Consider the following 22371-nt stretch of genomic DNA (forward strand, 5'->3'; position numbering starts at 1 on the left):
CGCGCCCGCGTCCCGCTCTGGGACCGCGAGATTCTGCGGGGGGATCCTGGCTGAGGCTGCGGGCTTTTGAGCTGCTAAAAATCAGAGCTGAGTCACTTTGCAGACTCTGGGACTTCTTTATTGTACCCCTGAAATCTTCACAGTAGCAGGAAAAGCTGTGTAGAGGGATGATGCATATGCATTGCATAGGGAAGCCCTGAAGCATCAAGTAAACCCCTTCAGCCTCAGGTCGGAGTGAGTATATTCCGATCAGCTGGGGTTCTGGGGATACTCAGAAGATACCCTCACAACTAATAATGATAATCATTGCACAGTCGAAGATAATTCTTAAATCTGTGATTTTAGTGCAGCGTAATATCTTGTTCTTAAAATCATGTATTAAAATGAGGAAGTTCACGTGGATTAAGATACTAGCTTATAAATACAGCTGTTTCGTGTTGTTCCCTCTGCAGCAGAAGCTGGGATCTGTTTATAGGCAAACACAGCAGGTTCTGTCAGTATAGCATCTGATGGAGCAGTTCAACCCAGCTACAGGTGCCTTGCATCATGTTTACATCTCGTGTAAAAACACAGTGGGGCTGATGTATTTCTTAATGCTTGGTTATAGCTGGAGTTACCTGAAATGTGAGGAAATAATCTCATCTAAAAGCACACAATCCTTGTAACAGCATAAACTGGTTAACAAACTTTTTTGGTAACATAACTTTCATATATTTAGTGATAGACTCACCAGATTATGTGATAACATAAAGCCAAGAAATTAATAGTACACATTAATTAACTAATGATGAATATCTACGATGCTATGCCACCACAGGTATGGTATGTTTCAGCTAAAAAGCTGTGATACGTAGTATTTTGTTCACTTGCTATGAGCAATTTACTGGGTGGTTGGTAGGTCACTGCTGGTAACAACTGCATGACAGGAAATAAATTTTTTCATTAACAGTGCTGTTTGAGGCTGAGTAGAAGGATCCTTTTGCTGGTAGGGTTAAGTATATTTGGGTTATCAGTAGATACATTTGTCAACATTTATTTGTCACTAGGCAAGTTTGGGTTATTCATTAAATGAATGTCATTTCCCTCTTATTGGTAATTGAAATAACTATTTGACACAGCAAAGTTACTGCTGAAAATTTCAAGAGCAATTTTCTATTACAAGCATTTTTATAAATCTGATAAGTTTCCTCACTGAAGTAACTGTTTTTTTATTTCTTGAGAATGACGCTGTTGTGTATCAATACGTGAATTTAGAAATTACCTTGTCAAATGAGTCTTTTGAAAAACAGTAGTCAAATTTCATCAAAATACTACTGCTTGGAATGGGAAAATTGAAAGGGAATTCCCAGGGAAAGTACTTAATATAGTTGCAAAGTACGATAATGTTAGCATTTCTTTTAGGGGTTCAAAACGTCACATAAAATAATAGAGAAATCAACCTACACATCACTGTTTGTTTCTGTCTTGGTTGTGGGAGAGCCCTAAAGTGATGTAGAATTTTGAGAGAGCTGGTATGAAGATGGAAATCATTTCTACGGAGGTTCATTTATTTGTTTTCATGATTTGTTTCAAATGCGTTGAGGTTTTTTACTTTTTTTGCCTTTGAAGAACTTATTTGGTCTTAACTACGAGTAATATTTTTAGGAGGAGTGTATTTTATATTAATTTTTGACAGACAGAGAACATAAAGTTTTCCTTCTTGGAAGCTTCTGGAAGCATGTAGGAGGAAACCTACAAGCTTCTGTACTTTAATTTGATGACAGCTTGTGCTGAATCTTTCAAGTATCCTTTCTCAATTATTTTCAATGAACATTGAAGTTACTTTAAAATAAAAACAATCTGTCTAAAAATCACTTCTATGTTCATATTCAGAGCTCTTAGTTTCCTCATTGTTGTGATAGAGCTTTCTAGCGTGGGCTAGTTCTAAAAGAAGCAATTAAAAGTGAAGCTATCTGTTTTGCTGTAGGGGCAGAAAATGCAGTTTTTGTACTTTGTAAGTCATATTTAATGTCTGCCCACACAATGTAGGAAGTCAATTTATTTATTTTTTAATTTCAGTGGAATTACTGAAGCAAAGTAAATTTCATTGTATCATTTGAGCACAAGAAATCTAACCATTTCAAATATTTCTTAGATTTTTTAGCTATTCCTTCAGCAAGACGATGGCTTAACAAGCCACTCTGTGGTAGGAAATTCTGCTTGTATTGTGACACATGTTAATGACAATGGGCTTGGTACTGAGTGATCTTAATTTTCCTTTTGGTCATTATTATCATATAAAGATTTATAATAGAAATTGATACAGTTTCTTCTTCGGGGATATAAACAAAACCAATTCCCTCCAGTGCATTGGAGTATGTTGAAATGCAGTGGAATTTATTTATTTATTTATTTATTTCAGGACAGATGGAAGCTTTGTGGTTCATGATGTACCGTCAGGGTCTTATGTAGTAGAAGTTATATCTCCTGCTCATAAATTTGAGCCTGTTCGAGTTGACATAACTTCAAAAGGCAAAATGAGGTGAGCCTTTCCAGATTTGCTCCTGTGTTGATGTAGGAAGTGTGCCTGACAGTGTAACATCAAAAGTAATGTAAGAAGTACTGTAGATCCATTGCTTCCATATCAGACCGTATATTCCAGCTTCCTTTCACACTGCTTCTGGAGCATAGCTTCTTTTTTTCTTTTTATATTTATTGCCTTAAAATAAGTGGAATTGAGTGAGTTAAAAAGGAGTTCTTCTGTTTGTTTTGCTGTTTTCTCCTGCAGCTATCCTGAAATGAAATGTAGACAGAAGTTGAGTTAATACTAAAATTAATATTATTTGATCATATAAAGTATAATTTCTACTGAGAAAAATAAGCTTCTGAGAAATGAAGCATATTTGACACTGGCTACCAGATGGCTTCATTTGCAATCTATTTTTAAAACCTTGCTTGGAATATTTAATAATCATTAATTTTCATTAAAGATTGTGTTTTTTATTATTTACACTTTGTTCTTTAGAGCAAGATACGTGAATTACATCAAAACCTCAGAAGTTGTCAGGCTGCCATACCCGCTCCAGATGAAATCTTCCGGACCTCCTTCATACTTCATAAAGAGAGAATCTTGGGGATGGACGGATTTCCTCATGAACCCCATGGTATGTACAAGCAGCACACAAAGGTGAGAAGTATGCAACGGTTCCAAATATAGCAGTTCTTTGGAACACGGAGAATAAAAATAAGTCACAAAAGATGTGCGTAATTTCTTTTTCTGAGGTGGTTGATTTCTGGTGTTGGTAAGGTTTTTTTTTTTGTTTGTTTGTTTTGCCTTGGTTGCTTTTTTGTTTGTCTGTTTTTTCATTCCCTGCATAGCAACTCTGTTAAACGTGTTTTGTCTGAAAATATTGCATAGCCTCGTTGCTTTGACAACATGGTGTTCTTCTAAGGCAGAGAGGAACACTTTGCGAGATTGTAACAGTTGAAAGGCAAACATGTACTCCAATGGTCCAAGTTTGAAATCAGTTATGTGGAACTTCTGGTTTCTGTCCTGAGAATTGGATTTCTGATACGGGGTTACTGACTCAGAAAGCAGTTGTTCTAGAACTTGGTATTTTAATTAAAATCTTGATGGCAGGATGTATAAAAATATCTTAGTGTCACATAAGCTGAATAAATACTTGTTTTTTTCCTCTGTGTGTGTGTTTGTATAGGTTGTGATGATGGTTCTTCCACTACTGATATTTGTGCTTTTGCCTAAAGTTGTCAACACCAGTGATCCTGATATGAGACGGGTAAGTAGGTTCAAAGGTTTGGAGATACAGAGACCAAATGTAATGAGACTTTAAGGGACAGAGAAATGACAACTAAAACTGGACTTCAAAGGATTTCTTACTGGCATAATTAATGCAATTATTTATGTTGCTGCTAAAATAATGAATTCTCTTATTTCAGACTAGCGAGTTTGCTGTTAAATGGCTCAACGCAGAATAAAATTGTTTTGAGTGTGTTTGAATTAAAAAGCTTTGAATGCATTACATCATGATTATTGTTTTCCAAAATATCTTTAGAACTATAAATGTAATTTTTTAAAGGCTATTTTTTGGTGTGAAAAATTTTCAGTGTTTTTTTGCACTGTTTAAATTTAGCACATTGTTTTCAGATGTTGTTTAATGTCAGCTCTGTTACAAAGAGTATGATACGGATTTCTCTTACCCGTTAGCTATGGAGCTTACAAGACTGTTGAGATGTTGCAGTAGCATATATGATTCAGAATCTTACTGTAGTCATTAAATTATCTGATTTATTATCCTTTTGCCATGCAAAATGCCGAATAGCAGAAGGCTAGGACAAAATGGAGATTCAAGGTGTTTGCTAAATCATTTGTTTTTAGAAGTATTCCTTGTCTGTCCTGGGTGGCTGCTTTTTCAGGGTTTGGTTAACTTAAACTCCTCTAAATGACCACTGTCTTCAGTAGTGCTTTATAGGTGTCTGAACCATTTTTTTTTTCCTTTTTTATTTAATAAAGTAATGCATATTGTAAAAATACCAGACCTATATGGCTTTAATTCTGATTTTAATGCATATGTATGCTATGTATCTGTGGCATGTTCTTCAAACCAAGCTGAGCTTTAGAAATTGAATTTTTAAAAATTATTTATTCCTAGTTTATTTTTTTTAACTCATTTGACACTGTATGTAGATAGGCTATTCTGATGATGATAAACAATGAGAAGTTACAATGGTTTAGTTTGCATTAGCTGACAGGTCTGACTTCTTAAGCAGAAACTACAAGTTGAAGGAATCCTGCTTATAATTTAAATTATCTTCGAAGAATGAGAGAAAGTACTTTTTCCCAGCTCAGTTTAATTAATGACATTCTGTTTATTAAATTCTGAAACATATGCCTAACTTAATTTTGTTTGTGTTGGGTGTGGAGCTCATATTATATTTTTTGAGCTAGCTTGTTTTTTTTTCTTTATGGGATCAGCACGATACTTGTTCATATAGAATGTTAATTTCATACTGTAACAGCAAGCACGGCTGCTACGTACGGATTTAGAATAGATATAACAGTAACAAAGGCTACCATAGTTCCTTATAGATCCAAACACAAAAGTACGTTAAGGTTAGCTAGTTATATGATCTTGTGAAACAAGAAAGGAAACTTAGCTGGTTTACACTAATAGCTTGATGTTATGAATTATGCAATAAAAATACCCAGTCCCTTCAAAACTTTATTACTTTTGGCATAAACAATACTAAATTGGGAAGGCAAAATCTGAAAAAATGAAAGAGTGCAAAATCTGTGAGAATATGGATCTGAAAATCTGATCAAAAGCTTTTGTTTTAAAATGGAAGCAAGTAATGCTGGAAATAAGTATTTTAATGGCATTATTTTTCTTGAGAAAGCGATTTCATCTGAATAGTTGCTTGCCCTGTAAGGCTGCTTAAGACATGGTTACGTCTTCTGTATGTCAGTGCTTTTAGTTTTGGGGTTTTATGTTTCTGTGTTTAGCTGGGCATTTGGCTGCAGTTGCGTAAAAATGTGTAGCAATGTGTATTCTGGAAGGCTACCATTTGTGTTTGAGAATTTTTATACATGTTCACTATGTGATCTGATGCCATAGAAATTGCTAGTTAAGAGCTGCTATTGAATTTTTTTCATGCAGGAAATGGAGCAGTCAATGAACATGCTGAATTCGAACCATGAGCTGCCAGATGTCTCTGAATTCATGACAAGACTGTTTTCTTCAAAGTCTTCCAGCAAGTCTGGTGGTAGTAGCAGTAAAGCAGGGAAAAGTAGTTCTGGAAAAAGGAGGTAGTTATGTCCTCCTCCAGGCCTGAGTTTGCACAACTATTTGTTATGTGGTATCATGTCTATTTGTCTTGAAATATCAAAAAGCCACTACTGCAACCTTTTATTTGGCACAAAATACGGTATGCTACAACTGTGGTGTGTAGCTTTTTTTTTTAAAGTCTATATAAGCTGCTTTGTACTTGACAGTAAGCAGAAGAGGAGATGGCTTCTGTACGGTATCTGTATAAAGTTATTGAATTAATGCTCTGTAGTGAATGTTATAAATTATATGATGTGCTAAACAGTAACGAGTGTCTGTTGTGGAATGAATGAGGGGTTACACTCAAGGAGAAATAGCAGTATGTTTTACTGTGTGCTGAATTATCCCTTGGCTATTGCGTTGTTTCCTGTCTCTCCCAAATGTGCCTTGAAGCAGCTATTGTGACCACACGCATCCATCACATCTGCCGCCAGAGGTTGTCACTTGAGCAGGGTTATGGGATGGGTGAAAGTTTGGGGAAGTGGGGAAGCAAACTGTCACGATGCCTTAATTGTAAGGCAATATAAAAACAAATTCAGAGATGATAGTTCTCAGTGAAGATGGCTTTAATGTTTTATGTTTCTGTTAATTTTGGAAACGAACCTCCTTTCAAAACTGAGTTGTGGGTTTACTATGTAATTTGATGTATCTGCTTGTCAGATAAAAGTTCTAAAATCATTTTGTTTTTAAACTACTGCCTAATCACTTCTGTTCAAGGACTTTTCCACTTTTCGACTGCTGTGTTTTGCTCTGATCTGTTTCTGTGAGTAATTCTTTTGTGGAGGAAAAAAAATCATCTATCGTCAGAAAGACTTTTAAGTTCTGTCAAGTTAATTAGGCATTCCACGTATCAACACAACATGATAAACATTTGGCGTAGATACTCCCTTTCTTAAAGCAGTATAATGTTTGCAACACTTGGCTCCCACTACTTTTTCTGTGTGCTGTGTATTTATCTTATCACTGGTATGATTTGTGGCCAAATAGAGCACAAAATTTAAAAAATGAGAGAAAAATCTTCAAAAACACTAGGAGGGTGAGTCCCACTCCTTTTCTAAAATTGTTCAAAGTTGCTCTCTTAAGGAATGCAAAGTCAGTTGCCAAATTTTGTTCTTTGAGCATGCTTGATTTATATCTATCTATCTATATATTTATATATATATATATATATATATAGTTTGTCTTTTCTCTGTAGCTTCAGAGGGAAGGTGAAAAATGAGTTGTCTTCCACAAGATTTAATGTTTTTCAAATTAAAACGGCAGCAGTAGCTGTCATGAGAAATAAACCAGTGTTGTTTTTTGGGTAATGAAAGAAAGTTTTTGTCCTTGCAAAGTGAGCAAACTGACATTTTGTTATTGCTAGTTTTGTTTTGTTTTGTTTTAGTTTAATTGGTCTTTTTTTCTATACAGAATAAAATGTATCCAGTAGATACAAGAGCCCCTTCAGATATGCTTGTTAGAAGGATTTACTGAAAGGAGCGCGCAATAAAAGTCATGTTGCTTTTGAAAAAACAAACCACTTCTTTCAGCAGCATCTTATTGAAGAACTTACGGGAAATACGTGGAGCAGTTCTTTGAAGATGGAGCAATTAGTTTTATTTTGCTGTTTTGGAAAGACAAGCAGTGAGTTAGTTTTCCTTAACAGTGAATGATATGACAGTGAAATTGTGTTAGCTTGTTTTAATCACAGTTTATTCAGTAGTTAATCATAATGACAAGTTTTGCCTTTTTACAGAGTTCAGAATAGGAACATTTCTCCCTTTTTCATTTTGTTTGTTCAGGGTCTCAATCCAGTTTTAAGGGAGAGTGGAGAAATCAGACAATGAAATGTTTTTTTTGTTTTGTTAAGAGCTCAGAATGGGGAGGAAAAGAAGGGTGGGGGATTCTAATAAGAATTCAGAAGAAACATATAGAATAGTCAACACTTTTCTTTTTCCCAAAACTGCTGTATCAGAGTCCAGACAATTCCTTTGTGAATCAGAATTGGATGCGGTTCACAATTCCCCTGGTTGTGCATTTTTAACAAGCAGGAAAGCTTGTTCTTCAGTACTACTCCATGTTTATGGCAGTAAGTGTGAGTCATTAAATCAACTTCTCGACCTTTAATGATCTGTAATCTAATAGCTCATTTCGCCATATTCTGAATAAGTGGGTAGCTTCAAATGAGTTCATAAAAGACTGCATAGAAAGAAGAGGGGGTATATCTTGCTGAAGCCATTTTTTTGCTATTAATCGTTTGTATAAGATGGCCTGAAAGGTATTCAGAGCAGTTTGAAATAATTTTTTCAATGACTTTATCACAAACGTTTCCTTTCTTAACATTTAAGGAGAAAGCTAATGTATTGATATCTAGCATCCCTGGTTTAAACCATGAAAATATTTAGTTGTGCTTTTAATCTTTTCGATGCGTTAGAGATGATAATTGTTAATAAGCTCTGTGGATTTTGTTTTGAATAGAAAGGCTGGTTTGTGATTCAGATCTGTATTTCTGATGAGGGATTGGGATCTAGAATCAGGTGGTATCTTGGGTCACGGTGCAATTTTCAGGCTTTGTGCAAATATACAGAGGGAGTATGAGAAGCTCATCTCACAGATTTAAGGATCAGTTTAGTAACGAAGGTGAGATATTCAAACAGAATGGTTATGAGCTTACTGAAGAAAATCCAGAGAGTACCTTCATTAAGCATTTGTGGTGTTCTTTGTAGATATTTATTAAAGAAGCCCTTTTACGTAGCCATCTATCAAGTTTTCCTAAGAACTCTAGGCAGTTTAAATGTATGGTATTTGCTAACTTAGAAGAAGGTGTACCACATCACTGAGATCCATTTAAGCATCTCCACTTAGTTGTTATGGGAGATGTAATTGCCTAGAGGTTGCATATGATCGGCAGCTGTGATTCTGTCAGGTAGTACTGAGCACTTCCTGTACATTTGGGAAGCAAGCAAGTAAAGGATTTTTCCTCATAGTGGACACCAATAGTACTTTTGCTTTTTCATACTGTGAAACATCAGTTGTGCAGTTACCATCCTTTGCATCTGGAAATTTGTCAATGTATATTATGCTACTGTATGAAAATTGTCAACCAAGTAGTACCTGCAGTTATTCTATGAAAATGAGTGGTGGAGTTGTGTTGGATTTTCTCAGGATTGTGGGTATTTCTGGTTTTGTTTTTTTTTTATTGCTGTTGTTTGTTTTCCATTTTGTGCAGTATTCTATGGATTTCTTTATTTCTCTTGTAATGAGTTGTCCTAATTGTTTATATTGTGTAGCAGTGAGGGACAAAAGAAAAATGATTAAAAAATGAAGAAAACTGTAAAACCACACAAGTATGGTGGCAGCACTGGGGTTACTTGCAGTACTGAAATTTAATTTTTTTTAATTGACAGGATTTCAACTTGAATTTTATTTTTGTATACAAACTGTGTGTGAGTGAGTTATAAAATGTGCACCTGTCCACTCGTTAGAGCACTTATACCTAATATATTTTTTGAAATAACTCCAGTTCCAGTATATTTGCAAAAATATATTAAAAATATCTGTATTTGCAAAAATTAAAAAACAAACAAACTTCACTCACAGACTGCTTATGGACTGACTAAATAAAAAAATGTGTTATTACACTTTAAATGCCAAAAAGCAATTAATATCAGTTGTGGAAAAAAAGAACATCGAAGTCTTTAACCATTTCAATGTCCACAAAGGCAGGACCTCGTATCTTAAGGGATGTTTGAAACTCAGTACTGTGTGAGGATACTGTACTCAAAAAAGTGTCTGTGGGAACAGTATTTAGTTTTAGTCTATTTCCAGACGAAATGTAGAAGGCTCTTTGAAGTCACAAATAGGATTGTTTTTTGTGTTTTTATTTTTGTTTCTTTTTGTTTTAAAATCCATATGAAATTATAAATCCTGTATCATCAAAAATACTAAAGATTCTTCAAGAAATGCCTGTCTGCTTTTAGAACTGTATTATTCCTTCAAATTATGTTGGCAGTGACTCGTGTAATGCTTTGTTTCCAGTAAGGTTATGAAGATTTAATGGCAACATAATTTTCTGCGCAAGTGGAACTTAACCAGTTATCTCTTTTATTGATGATGCACAAAAACAGATTGGAGTTGAGCTCATTTTTATTAAGTATTTGGTTCTGCATGGCTGATAGGAATAAAAATTAAAGTCTGTCATTCAGTCAAGGGCAAGTGGTTGTGAATATGCAGAAGAAAGAAAACCTTTCATGTCATTTTTTGACCAAAATTTGATTTTGAACTGTTTCTTTAACACTGAGTACAGTTCTGTAAATTCATATAAAATGTGGTTAAATGAATTTGAAAAAAGTTCAAGAAGATTTAAATGAATATATTTTTTTAAAATACTAGAAAAGCTCTCTGGTATCTTTTAAGGATTTTTTTTTCTTTTTCCTTTCTGCCTCTTTTTCTAACTTTCCAGTATACACATGTAGCGTTTCCTTTTGAGTTTAGGTTGGGAGAGCAAGATGTGCAAACTCGAAGGCTGATCAAAGGCTGACCCACAAGGCATAGGTCTGCTGATCATATGTGGATGCAAGGACAATCCTGAGAAATAATCAGTAAGAGTTCACATACCTGGAATCAGAATAAAATCAAATTTTGAACATTGGTACTAATTTTGGGGAGCAGAGAGGAATGTTTGAGTTCCTACACATCTTGATCATCTACATCATAGGTGTGGTTCAAATTGCTTCAACTTGACAGGTGTGAAACATTAGAGTTGCATTAATACAGACCTAATTTCTTCACAGTGGTAGTTAAACACCATGAAGATAAAGAATGTCTAAGTTTGGGATCAAGATTAAGCCTCCTAAAGAGATTATATTTTTTTCAATAGTAAATATTGTTGTTATACAAAGAGAAGGACCTCAAATGAGAGGTGGAATAGTTATTAAAAGACAGGCATAGTGGAATGTGTGTTTCATTCACTGTCATATTTATTAAAAGCCTTCAGAGAATTGAACCACAGTATATGTGATGAAAGTATTTAGACAGTCCTTTCATGAAAATAATTTCTGTTGTAGCTTTGTAGGGGTCCCTGACAGAGGACACGTGTGAATCTAGAGACACTTGGTCGATATTCCCTAAGAAACCTCATCTTGTAATCCACTCATTGTTCTTGGATTTCATTGTACTGTTGAAATTCGCTCTTGTGATTCAGTTTGTTTCCCTACCGATTCTCTTCACATGCTATTTACACAGGTTTTTTTTCCACATATATTTGCCCTTCATTTTTATGAGGAGTACAAAGGTCTTGTTGAAATCGCTCTACAAATGCTTTTCAACGTGTGCTGGCTGAAATAATTGTGTACATCAGCTGTGCTTTCAAGTGTTTCAGTGTTAGAAACCGATTATTTCTATCACCAGGTAACCAGCTAATGGTGGAGGGGTCATTTGTCATGGAAAGATCTGATCACGTTTCAGTGCTTTCTTTGTAAGGTGTTTGAGTCTTACTTTATTGTAGAATTTTTCAAACCCTGCAAGTGTACTTTGAAGAGAATATCAGAAAGATACAGAGTCAACCAGAGTTCACTGAAAACATTTAAAAAACAACTTATTTACAGTTTTTCCTTTGGGGGGGGGGGAGGAAATGACATTTTTCACAAGGAGCCACAGACACATTGGGCAACTTAAATCTCAGCTGACTATAATAGTAATCTCCTGCTTTCAGCCCGCTTTATTAGTAGGAAAGCAACACACCTGAAGAATTCTGCCTCTTTCAATCTCAAATCTGTATTACAAGAAATTTGTGTGTTGTCTTTCATAGATACAGCTGTTTTGCACCTTTTTAGTTGTGATAGACTTTAATATAAAGCGTACTAAGCATTGGTGATAGGTGGATGATTGGAGTAGATGGTCTTGGAGGTCTTTTTGAACCTTGCTGGTTGTATGATTCTCTGAAAAGCTCCTCCCGTTTCTTGTTTTTCTTCGCTGTTCTATTCCATTTATGAGGTTGCTGGAGAGCAGCAGAAGTCACGGAGTCTCTTTGGAAATGAGATGGTTGCCATGACAAAGCTCCCAGCTGCTTCTTGTCCCAAATGAGAAAATCATTTTTAGACTCACATGTTTCAAGGTTAGGCTACAATGTTTTAAACTGAACAGTATAGTTAACTGATTTGAATCAGAGATCTGCTAAAAATTGTTTGTTGGATAGAATATTTGTTCTGTTAATTTAACTGATCTTATTGTTGTTTTTATTTGTTTTTGATCAGATAGCTGAGGTAAAGCTGCTGTACTGACATCAAGATTTGCACGTTACTGAATTCAGCTTGTCCATAGCATCCCTCTCTAATGTATGTCTAACCTTAAAAATTCCAGAGTAAAGGGATTTTGTTTTGTGTGTTAAGTTTGAATGTCCAATTACAATATACTTAATATTTTATACTTAATATATTATACATTATACTTAATTCTCATGTTTTCCAGAGGGACCATTACTCTATCAAATAGAAAAAAAAATTTTTCTTTCTGGATAAATCTATGCTGGATACTTTTCGCTGCCTTATCAACCTTTTGTGAGGGAAAATTATTATTATTATGTTTTTTTGTTTTTTTTAAGTTTTTTAAAATTGTATTCTCCCTGTTCTTTGATTCTCTTATTTTTCTTCCTTTTTAAAAAACAGGTTCCTAGTATGCTCCACTGGAGTCCTCTGGGGCTTGCAAGCATTCGTATGGTTTACGTTCAGTCAAGGATAGATGTCCTCATTTCTCCAAATAATGGTTCATCTCACAAATAATGAATACATAAAAAAGACTTTAGAAGCTGTATTGAAAACAGTGTTAAATATCATGAATTTCAGCAGTTTAAAATAACTAGTTTCTGTTTTGTTAGACAATCTCATGTTTTGCATGCTGTTGCCAGCTCAGAGGAACAAGTGAAAATTGTTAAAAACCTTTTTTTTTAACTGTTCCTATTTGAAGATACAAGTGCATTTAGTCAAGATTGCAAAGCAATCCAGTTCAAGTTGTTCAAAGGCACAGAAGTGTCTCTAAAAGCTGGGATCATCCCGTGTCCTTCCCTCTGCCCTGCTGAGCAGTCTTCTGTATCTATCAAAATTTTTGTTGAAAGTAACTATTCACTGAGATCTTTTTTATATTTTATACGTGGTTCGCATTGCTAGAACATTGTCCCTTGAGTTCCTTGTTCTGCTGAACAGATAGCTGTATGAAAGTTAGCATTTGCACATTTCTGTCACAGTACTGATCCATAAATCCCCTGTTTGAAGCCTTTTGAAGAACCTGGATACACAAGTTTCTAGCTTGTGCCAAACTCTATGCCATAATATTTACTGGCACCTGCTGATATTTGTACCCAAGCTACTAAAGTAAACTAAACTAACTTTTAAAGTAATGCTGCTTTGCCCTCGCTGGAGCTGACGACTTCACTGTATGGGTCAGATAGGAATGCTTTTCACATCCCTTACAAAAACAGTCCAATTAGCTGTCCTATGGTATCCAGGTTGTCTTTGCAACTAATGTCAGAGCCTGATGAAGAAATAAATTGTTCAGTTTCAGTCAAATTCTCCCTTTTTAAGAGTAAGTTAATTTGTTTAAATATTTGTTTAAATACTATTTAAAATAAAGAGAACTATTTAAAAATACCTTAAAAATAAGAAGAGTTGCATTGGAATAATTAATGTTTGCTAATTAAAGACAAGCAGATTCAGAGGAATAATTGAAACCTCAGCATATTATGGGGAAGGAATATGCAGTCACTGGGTTGAGACATTAAATTTCTTAATTAACATGGCTAACAATATCATAATTATTTTAAAACCTGTATATGACACAAAACCTTACCAATGTAAAGTAGTCCTGCCTTCCCATGATTACATAATTTTCAGGACTAAAAAAATGTTCTCAAAATACTTGACCGAGAGCAGAATATCATAGATACTCAGAACAACTGCAGTATTTGCTGGAACAAACGTATAATTGTTATTATAATTAGAAAATGATGTTAACTAAAAACTGCCTAATTACTCACTTACAGAAATTAAACTCAGGACTTTGAGGACATAGCCAAAACCTAGGGAAAGGTGGTTCATTTGGCAGAGCTGCAGGACAGGTCATATGCCAGAATTGCCCTGCAACTGGCCCATTTCACAGCGGCACACAGCCAAGCACACCACCAGGTATGGTACATTCCCTGCACCTTGCAGAGTCCCCTCACCAAGCCTGTCACTCATGCCCACTGAGGTGTAATATGTAATGGTTTTTGTTGCTCAAAATTTTCATCTACGTAAATAGCTGCCTTTCTGAGCACAAGTAAACAACTGCTGTTACCTGCTCTCTTCTAATTAAATGCTTCCCACTTCATTTCTACTCTGCCAGTTCAGATAGAAGTGTGGAAATCAAAGAGAAGCAAAGAGGAAGGTAGTAAATAAAAAGTGGAGGTGGTATAGTGATGGAAAATGCAGAAATCAAAGACACAAAACAAACATATATCCTAGTTTATAGCTAGGTGATAGGAAACCTGCCACCACTAATGTCAGTGGTATTTTCTGAAGTATATTTTAAATTGTCAGAGTGGGAAGATGCCTTCTGCCCTTCCTTAGTATGTTATTTCAGCAAAATCTGTATGCCTTCAAAGTATTATTATTTAATAAGATACAGCACAGTATTTTCATACTCTAGTCACTACCTATAAAGCTTAATACTAACCAGAAGTTAGACACATCAAACATGAATATCAGTGTCTTAGTTTCAGCTGGGATGGAATTGTTTTCTTCAGAGTGGCATGATGCCATGTTTTTGTTCTAGGAGAAAAGCAATGTTGATAACACACTGATGTTTATAGTTGCCTACTGAGACAAGGCTAGTCACAGTGAAGGATCCGAGGAGCTGGGAGAGAACAGAATTGGGACAGCTGACTTAAACAAGCCAGAGGGATATTCTGTACCATATAACATCAAGTGGAAAGAGTTTTGAAGGGGTTGGGAGTTCATGATCTCTCTGCTGCTCAAGGGGCTAGTTTGGCATCATTTGGGGAGTGGTGAGCAATTACTTGTGCATCACTTGTTAAATACATTGTGGTGAAAATCCCATCGTTGGAGGCATTCAAGGTCAGAATGGGAAGGGCTCTGAGCAACCAGGTCTAGCTGTGGGTGTCACTGTTCATTGCAGGGGACTGGATGACCTTTAAGCGTCAAACAATTCAATGAATCTGTGATAATGCAACGAGCATAGAACGTGTGTTCTTCACCTTTTCTCTGTGATTGACCAGTGCCAGAGAAAAGGTACTGCTCTGACTCCTTGTGGTCATTCACATGTATAGTAAAGCGTTATTTGTGCTTTAAAAAGGAAAAGAAATATCAATGAGTTTTAAATGTTATAGATAAATCTTTCATAATACATTCTGTTAAATGTATGTATTTAATTGTGTATGCAATATATTGCATATGTTGTGATTTCACTGAGAATGAATAATTGAACAGAAATTAAGCATAGAACAAATCCTCAAGTAAAACTTACACAGGACTTTAATTGGAATTTTTTTTTCAGGGTAGAAAGTGCTCAAACTGGGCTGCAGGTTGGATCATGGAGTGTTGGCTCATCTTGACTCTAGTTTAGACGTCATCTAGAAGTCATTCAGATAGATAACACAACCTTCAGGTACAAGAAAATATGGTGACAATTAATTCATCTACTTCATTACCTTTTTGATGTAAATGAATGTTAATCAACTCTTGATAATCCAAATAAACTAAAATAGAAACCTTTTGACCAGCCCGTTCTGCTTTTGCTTTTTCTCTTTTTATAGCTTTGAAGCAGTACTTCATGTTTTAATTTCATGCTTTGATGTGAATGAGCCTGAAGGAACAACATGGTTTGGGATCAGTTTGATTGATTTGTTCCTTATGCTTTAAAAACAAGTTGACTATAGGACTTTAAATGTGATTAGCAATATAGCATCTCATCAATTTACCGGTGCAAAATGATATAGTACTTTTCAGCATCTACCTCCAGGTGTATAAGCAACATAAATAATTTTCTGAAATAAAATTTCTTTGCTATGTTTATTCATTAATTGGGAAAATAATTGATCTATTTATTAATCTAGTAATTAATTTAGTTATGCTGTTATTTTAATCCTTATGGAAGAACTTTGTTCTTTATGAGTCATATATTCTTATTTGCAGATGTAATATGTCAGAGCAAAGTCCACCAGAGTAAGCACAGTATGAAATAATGAAGATGCAATTTTGCTATGCTTCTACATTTGAGATAGTGTGTTGGAGCTGATTTATTCACCTGAACTTGAGTAGCAGGCAAAGTACAACTGTAGAGTATGAGCTCATACACTCGTGTGCACTTGTTTCTTTGTCAAGCTTCACTGTAAGAGGTAAGGTATCTTCCTGCTGTTTTCCTCAGTTGCTTTCTTAATAACTTACAATACCAATTTCTGTTCTAGAACTAAATGGATCTGTAAATTATTTCAATGGACTTTATAAATGTAAGGAAAGAAAAAAGACTGACTTGCTCAAAAATGCTAGAAGAAAGAAACAGCTAGCCTACAAGCTTTAGATCGGAATACTGATTTCCTAAAGTTTTATAATGTTGGTGGGATAGGTTTAGATTTACAGTCATTTCTAATAATAATAATTTTAAAAATAATAATAGAAGCCTTTCAGTGAAGGGGGTACATGACAGTAGGAAATGCAAATAACAGAACTTAAGTACTGTAGGGGAAACCATGTGCTGAATTTCATGGCAAGTAATATATATATATATATATATATTTTTTTTACAATCTCTCAATGTCAAATAACCAAGTTTGGATGTAATAGGAAATTGTATGTTAATAGTAAATCAGAATTATTACTGTTTAGCTGTAAGCAGAATAAGTAAATTCTGTTTTGCTGGTTTTCTGCCTGGTAAGTACAAAAACTAATTCTCAAGCCTGACTTCTATTACAGTGATGTATTTTGAACATTTTTTAAAATGTGCTTAACACTTTTTCACTCTGGAAAACTGTTTACTGGATCTGCTACTGAATCTTTAGATTCACAAGGAATGTGGCTTTGTTGCAGTGTAATCCACTATGGAGAAAGGAGCTGGCCTGTGTAGGCTCTGTGCTGACGCTGGCAGGAAATATGCTCTGACCAAAGAGCTTGCTTGCTAGAGATATATACTCAGCCTTGATCTAAAAGGTTTGGCTAAATTTTAAGCAAATTTGGCCTTGGAGAGCATGGGATATGTTATTCTGATTCGGTTTGAGCTTTCACTGATACAGAAATACTTCTTCATTCAGACTGGAATATGCTTAGATGAGGACCCCAATAACAGCCTAAGACTTCTTTCTGTATTGGATGAAGAGTTACTAAAGACGTAACCTAAAAAGGAGGACAAAATGAGGCTCAAAGCACTTAAAGATTCCAAATATTGAACACCTGTGTGTCTTGAGGAGACTGAAGAAAAGTGGAAAAGTTCCTTTTTGCTTTGTTACTGGGCTTTTTTTCCAGATCTGATTTAAGCCTGTGAGTTAAACCTGTGACCTGTTCTTTATAGCTATGGATGGAAATTCATCGAAAACCAAGTCTAGAATTGCTGAAGTGAATTCTCCAGTGTATGGGAATATTCACGGTACTAGAAAGTCATGGGATTGAGTGTTTGAACTACAGAGAGTTGGAAGAGCTAGTGCTCCTGATTGTGCCAGCTTTGTCCATCAGTGCCTCTGCTTCAATACTATTCACATACATAGGGAATAAGCAAACTTCATTTCTGATAGATGTAAGACGTCCTTTTAAGATATGTCATTACATTATTTTCTGTTACATTTTGTTACAGATAATTAGGTTGTTTTTCTTCGTCTATTATAGCACAAGGTAAGAGAGGTGAGGTACAGTGCGAGTGACACAACACAGGGCTCCATGTCAGAACAACCACCAACTGGAAGTACTGTGAAACATCAGGAAAGGGAGATGCACTTGAAAGATGGAAGAAGCCATTTTTGATAGAGGCTCACACTGAAACCACGTGTTTCAATACCTTTTTCCTAAAAGAGAGAGAACTGTACTGAAGGTCATAAATGTTTCCATTTTCAGTTGCAGTATGTATTATAGCTGTGGGTTGTTGCAGGTGGGCTGACTCTGAAGAAAGATGCTGTTGAAGAGCTCAGCGGGATTTGTTCTGATCTTGCTCTCCCATTGCACTGTGCCGGTGACCACCAAAGAGGCAGTGATCTTGGCTAATGCTCACCTTCTGTCTCAAAGAGATTATGATAGACTGGCTAACATCAACGATAAAGGTATTCAGGAAGGGTGAGTGAGTAATCTGGGTGTGTGCTGTGCTTTACTGTATTGCTTTGTGGAATATTTTTGGCATATTTGAAAGTTTGCTCTGCAATAGTGCTTTGAAATATGAACACATCCTATCCCAAAGTTCCAAATCTTCAAATCTCTTGCTCAGCTGACACCTAATTCAAGAGGAATTAACAGTTAAACATATTTTTCTAAAAAAAATATTTTGTTGCCTTTTAAGAATTATTCACTGACAGTCATGTCTTGATTACATCTGTCATGTCAGGACCTGAACCTCATTGATACTTATAACTGAGACATTGCTCTCCCTACCTAGCTTGCAAGGTCCAACTTGGTAGGCTTTCTAACACATTTGCTGGAGTAAATCCCATATAAAATGCAGACAAAAATGAGTAGTGTATTTGGTTTAGTTTCCTCCTTTGACTGCTGGCATTTGAGGGTCTATAAAATTAATTTTCAAATTAATCCTGCAACAACCAGCTTAAATAGTTTTCTCATTTGGTTGATAGAAGCTGTTCTGTTTTGCATGAATAACATTCACTGGGTAAATATAAGTGTTGCTGTGTATATTGCTGGCTTGAAGACCTCTGTCTACTTAAATGATCATTCTGTAAACTTGCAGGATCAGATTTGGAGTCAGCCTGTCTACCAGGGGAATGCTCTGAAAACTGTGGTCCAGTTTTTATATGACTGCATTTGAAGTCCTTCTCTTTCAGAATGTGTGATAATTTCTTGCAAATAGTATTGAGAAAAGTATTTTATTCATGGCTGGAGATTCTATGTGGCAATGAATAGCCTGGAAGTAAGACCTCAGAAAGCCTATATACTTCTGTAAATCTGCCCTGAGTGGCTTAGAGCACCAGAAAATGTCTGAATATCAGATATAAAAGGCTATATTTAACACAATGAGGATACTATGCATAATAGTATTCAACAAGTTTAGTCCAGCTGGACTTTTCAAAGACTGCAGTACAGTTCTTCATATGCTGATATTCAATCAGAGAAGGCATTGTAATTTCAGTAAAAACTGAAAAGGGCGAAGACTTAGGTAGAAAAGTAAAGAGTAAAGTCAAGTGAGTCTGGAAATGTTTGCTTCTAGCTGTATACTTACTAAGTATTAGTATTACTAAGTATACTGAAACAACAGTAGGAATATACTGATAAAATTTCATTCTTTACATAATGTAGAGAAATGTCAATATGAAGAGCCAGAATGTTACAGAAATAAAAATCAGATATTCTTAAGTAATATTGATGGGATAAAAATAAAGTATGAAATTCCAGATTTTACTTCAAGGTTAGGACTTAACAGTTACAAAGATCCAAAGATTGAAATCTAGATTAATGGAAATGAATGTTACAAGTTCTATCATTGAATTTATCAGCAGAATTGTTTCTAAAAAGACTACTGATTAATTAGAGGCACCATGTAAGGCCATCTGCAATACGATGCATAAATTTAATTCACATTCTAGGAGATAAATTTGCAGCTGAAAAGTTTCTAAAACAATTGAGAACAAGAAGATTTATCTTACACAAAATAATAACAGAATGTTTTTAGCCTAACAGAATTTACCCTAACTAAACAAAGGCTAATTAAAAATTTAGCTGTCCTCATCGTGCGTGACAGCTTAGAACCAGAGAAGAATCTGTTCAGTAAAGAATTAGCAGGGAGTCTCTAGTCAATGCTTTTGTTAAGGAAAAGTACTTTTTTTTTTTTTCTTGAGTTTTTATTATTTTTATATTTGGAAATATTTTTCATTTGTTGTTTTTTGACAATTTTTGGAAAAAAAAAGACTGTGCTTTCCCTGAAATATTCTAGCTTCCCAGAAGAATGCTTCTGGTGAAAGCAAAGCAACTGAGTTCTAAATACAATATCTAAATTCCTATCAGTTATTGTCAGGACAGAGCTTAGAATTTCCTAGCTCTGAAAAACCGTCATATTACATCACAGGTGGTCTTTAAGAAATTTTTCAATAGAAACATAAAATGGTTAAGTCTTTGTTAAATATAAATTAAAAATTCTTTGTTAATAAAATACAAATGAAAAGTATTTGCAAGTATAATCACATGCCTCTTAGGAGCAAGTGAGTGACTGTTTGAATTGGAGGAAAAGGAAGAGTGTGTTTGTACATTTTGGCTTTACAACCATACTTCCACTATAAATAAAATCACTCTTCTGTTTTACAAATTATAACAAAATCTTTTAGGAACTTTCCAGTGTGTTCTGCCCTCAAATCATCCCCTTTTTGCCAAGTGCATGCCTTCCAGTTGGGCTGAAGTCAGTCTGAGTCAGTTTCCAGCCAGATCAAGGCAATCGTGCACATACTCTGGAGGGCAGAGTTTAAAAAAAAAGTTGAACAGAAATTTAATTTATAACTTCCTTTTTTTTTTTTCCCCTTTAGACTATCTAAGGGATTGTTTTGAGATTTTTCAGCGCTCCGGAGGAAATTCCAGAGATGGTCTTTACATCATCCAACCAAAGGAAGACCCAATTGTTGTCTCTTGTAACATGCAGGATGGTGGCTGGACAGTAATCCAGCACATTACAGCCAACAGTACTGTCGACTTTGATAGGACGTGGCAGGATTACAAATATGGGTTTGGCTCTGTTCATGACAACCACTGGTTAGGAAATGAGTACATGCATCAATTAACTGGTGGCTCTGTGCAGTATGTACTTGGAGTTAAACTTGTAGACCTAAATGCTGAAATCAAATGGGGACAGTACGAACCATTCCGTATTGAAGATGAAGAAGCTCAGTACCGAATCAGGGTTGGCCTATACGAAGGCAATGCTACTGATGCTCTGACTCTGGACACAGAAGCTTACCTCCATGACAACCAGAAGTTCACCACCAAAGACAGAGACAATGACAATTACTTTCAGAATTGTGCCAAACTAGAACACAATGGTGTTCCTGGGGGAGGATGGTGGTATGACGCATGTGCTGGGGCAAATCTAAACCGTAGGAACGTGATATACTGGCAAAAGGACTGCAACAAGAAGCATTTGTGCAAGTTTTCATGGATGATGGTCAAACCCGTTGAACACAGCCCATTGTATGCAACTAACACTTGTCCGTGTCAGAAGGAGGAACTGTAGGTGAGCCATGTATCCTTTAAATGGATCATGGATTCTTTGTCAAGTGACCGAAGTAAAATCACACTAATGAAATATGAAATAATAACTGTGATGACAAATTTAGCCTTTGCAAGGGCTTTGTGATCACATAACGTCCAGGACTGGACCTAAACCATATAGATATTACCAATCACAAAAATGAGAATAGATGACCTCTAACAAAAGATTTTACACTACCCATTTTATAGTATTTTGGCCATAAGAGGAGTTAGGTGTGAAATCTGGGAGATGTAGCAGATACACATACGTACACATGAATTTTAGAAGGTTTTGCTCCAGGATGAATGTTCATCATTAACTGCACGTCTTCACAAATTATGCAGGAAGGAAATTTCAAGGGAAGTACCTATATTTACATAATGCTTATCAGAGAGCGTTGTGTACCATAGAGTAGCATAAAGCCTTTCCTTTTTACCTTTAGTGAAAGATCTTTTAATATTTTTACTTGGTAGGAGCCTTACCTCCAAATGCTTCTTTAATGATTCCGTATCTAATGAATTACTCAGAACAGTATTTTCTTCCTTCTTAATAGAGCACCCAGAGCTAATGGCCTCATCTGCTTTCCCATTAAGGGCTACTAGTCCATAGTTCCAGTTTTTCCTCTTGTTCCATGAAGTACTAAAGCTCTTTTTTTTTAGTTTTTATTATTATTATTATTTTAGTACCATTGTGCGATAAGAACAGTGTTGGCATTATTTTACGTATGCTGGCTTCAATTGTTTTGGTACCTTGAGCTTATTTAAACAGTGCCTTTTTTCCCAATTGTAACACAAAGAGAAAGCCTTTAAATTCATGATGAATTCATCTGTTTTAAAATCGTAAATAAAAGGATTTCAGTATTGGTAACTTTGAAGACCTTGTTTACTTATACAAATGATGAGGTTATTTCACACTTTCCAATATAATTGGAATAGCTGAATTACTACTTCATAGTTCTCATTCTTGTATTCTACAAATTTCCAGGATAATAATTAGAATATCTTGTATTTTATTGTAGATTTTCAGTTGCAGGAACTCAGGCAACAGATACTGGCAAAGTTCTGCTTTTTAATTAAAAAATGGGATCTTGTCATTTTCATGAACATTAATTTAGAGACAAATAAATTGTACTGTGTTTAGA

The 22371-nt window shown here is 35.3% G+C and overlaps 2 protein-coding genes across 4 annotated transcripts in view; both read left to right on the plus strand.

Moving 5' to 3' along the window:
* Positions 1-6500, plus strand: part of EMC7 (ER membrane protein complex subunit 7) — a 52502-nt gene extending 46002 nt beyond the window's left edge. The window contains exons 3-6 of the mRNA XM_031553763.1: positions 2371-2521; positions 3005-3143; positions 3696-3776; positions 5655-6500. Of these exons, the coding sequence (XP_031409623.1) occupies positions 2371-2521; positions 3005-3143; positions 3696-3776; positions 5655-5807 (524 nt within the window). The 3' untranslated portion in view covers positions 5808-6500. The remainder of the gene's footprint in view (positions 1-2370; positions 2522-3004; positions 3144-3695; positions 3777-5654) is intronic.
* A 983-nt stretch (positions 6501-7483) lies between these two features.
* LOC104911167 (fibrinogen-like protein 1-like protein) lies at positions 7484-22097 on the plus strand. Of its 3 annotated transcripts, none has more exons than XM_019615690.2 (6): positions 7484-12136; positions 12467-13978; positions 15348-15458; positions 15986-16188; positions 17925-18093; positions 20512-22097. In XM_019615690.2, exons 5-6 carry the CDS (start codon positions 17946-17948, stop codon positions 21210-21212), a joined length of 849 nt encoding a protein of 282 aa, XP_019471235.1. In that variant the 5' UTR covers positions 7484-12136; positions 12467-13978; positions 15348-15458; positions 15986-16188; positions 17925-17945; the 3' UTR covers positions 21213-22097. The 3 variants fall into 3 exon arrangements, with proteins under 3 accessions (XP_019471235.1, XP_031409457.1, XP_010709917.1); XM_031553597.1 differs by having other exon boundaries at positions 13837-13978; XM_010711615.2 differs by lacking the exons at positions 7484-12136; positions 12467-13978; positions 15348-15458; positions 15986-16188 and having other exon boundaries at positions 18017-18106.
* The last annotated feature ends 274 nt before the right edge of the window (positions 22098-22371 follow it).

Source organism: Meleagris gallopavo, chromosome 5, assembly GCF_000146605.3.
Source record: "Meleagris gallopavo isolate NT-WF06-2002-E0010 breed Aviagen turkey brand Nicholas breeding stock chromosome 5, Turkey_5.1, whole genome shotgun sequence".
Lineage (NCBI taxonomy): Eukaryota > Metazoa > Chordata > Aves > Galliformes > Phasianidae > Meleagris > Meleagris gallopavo.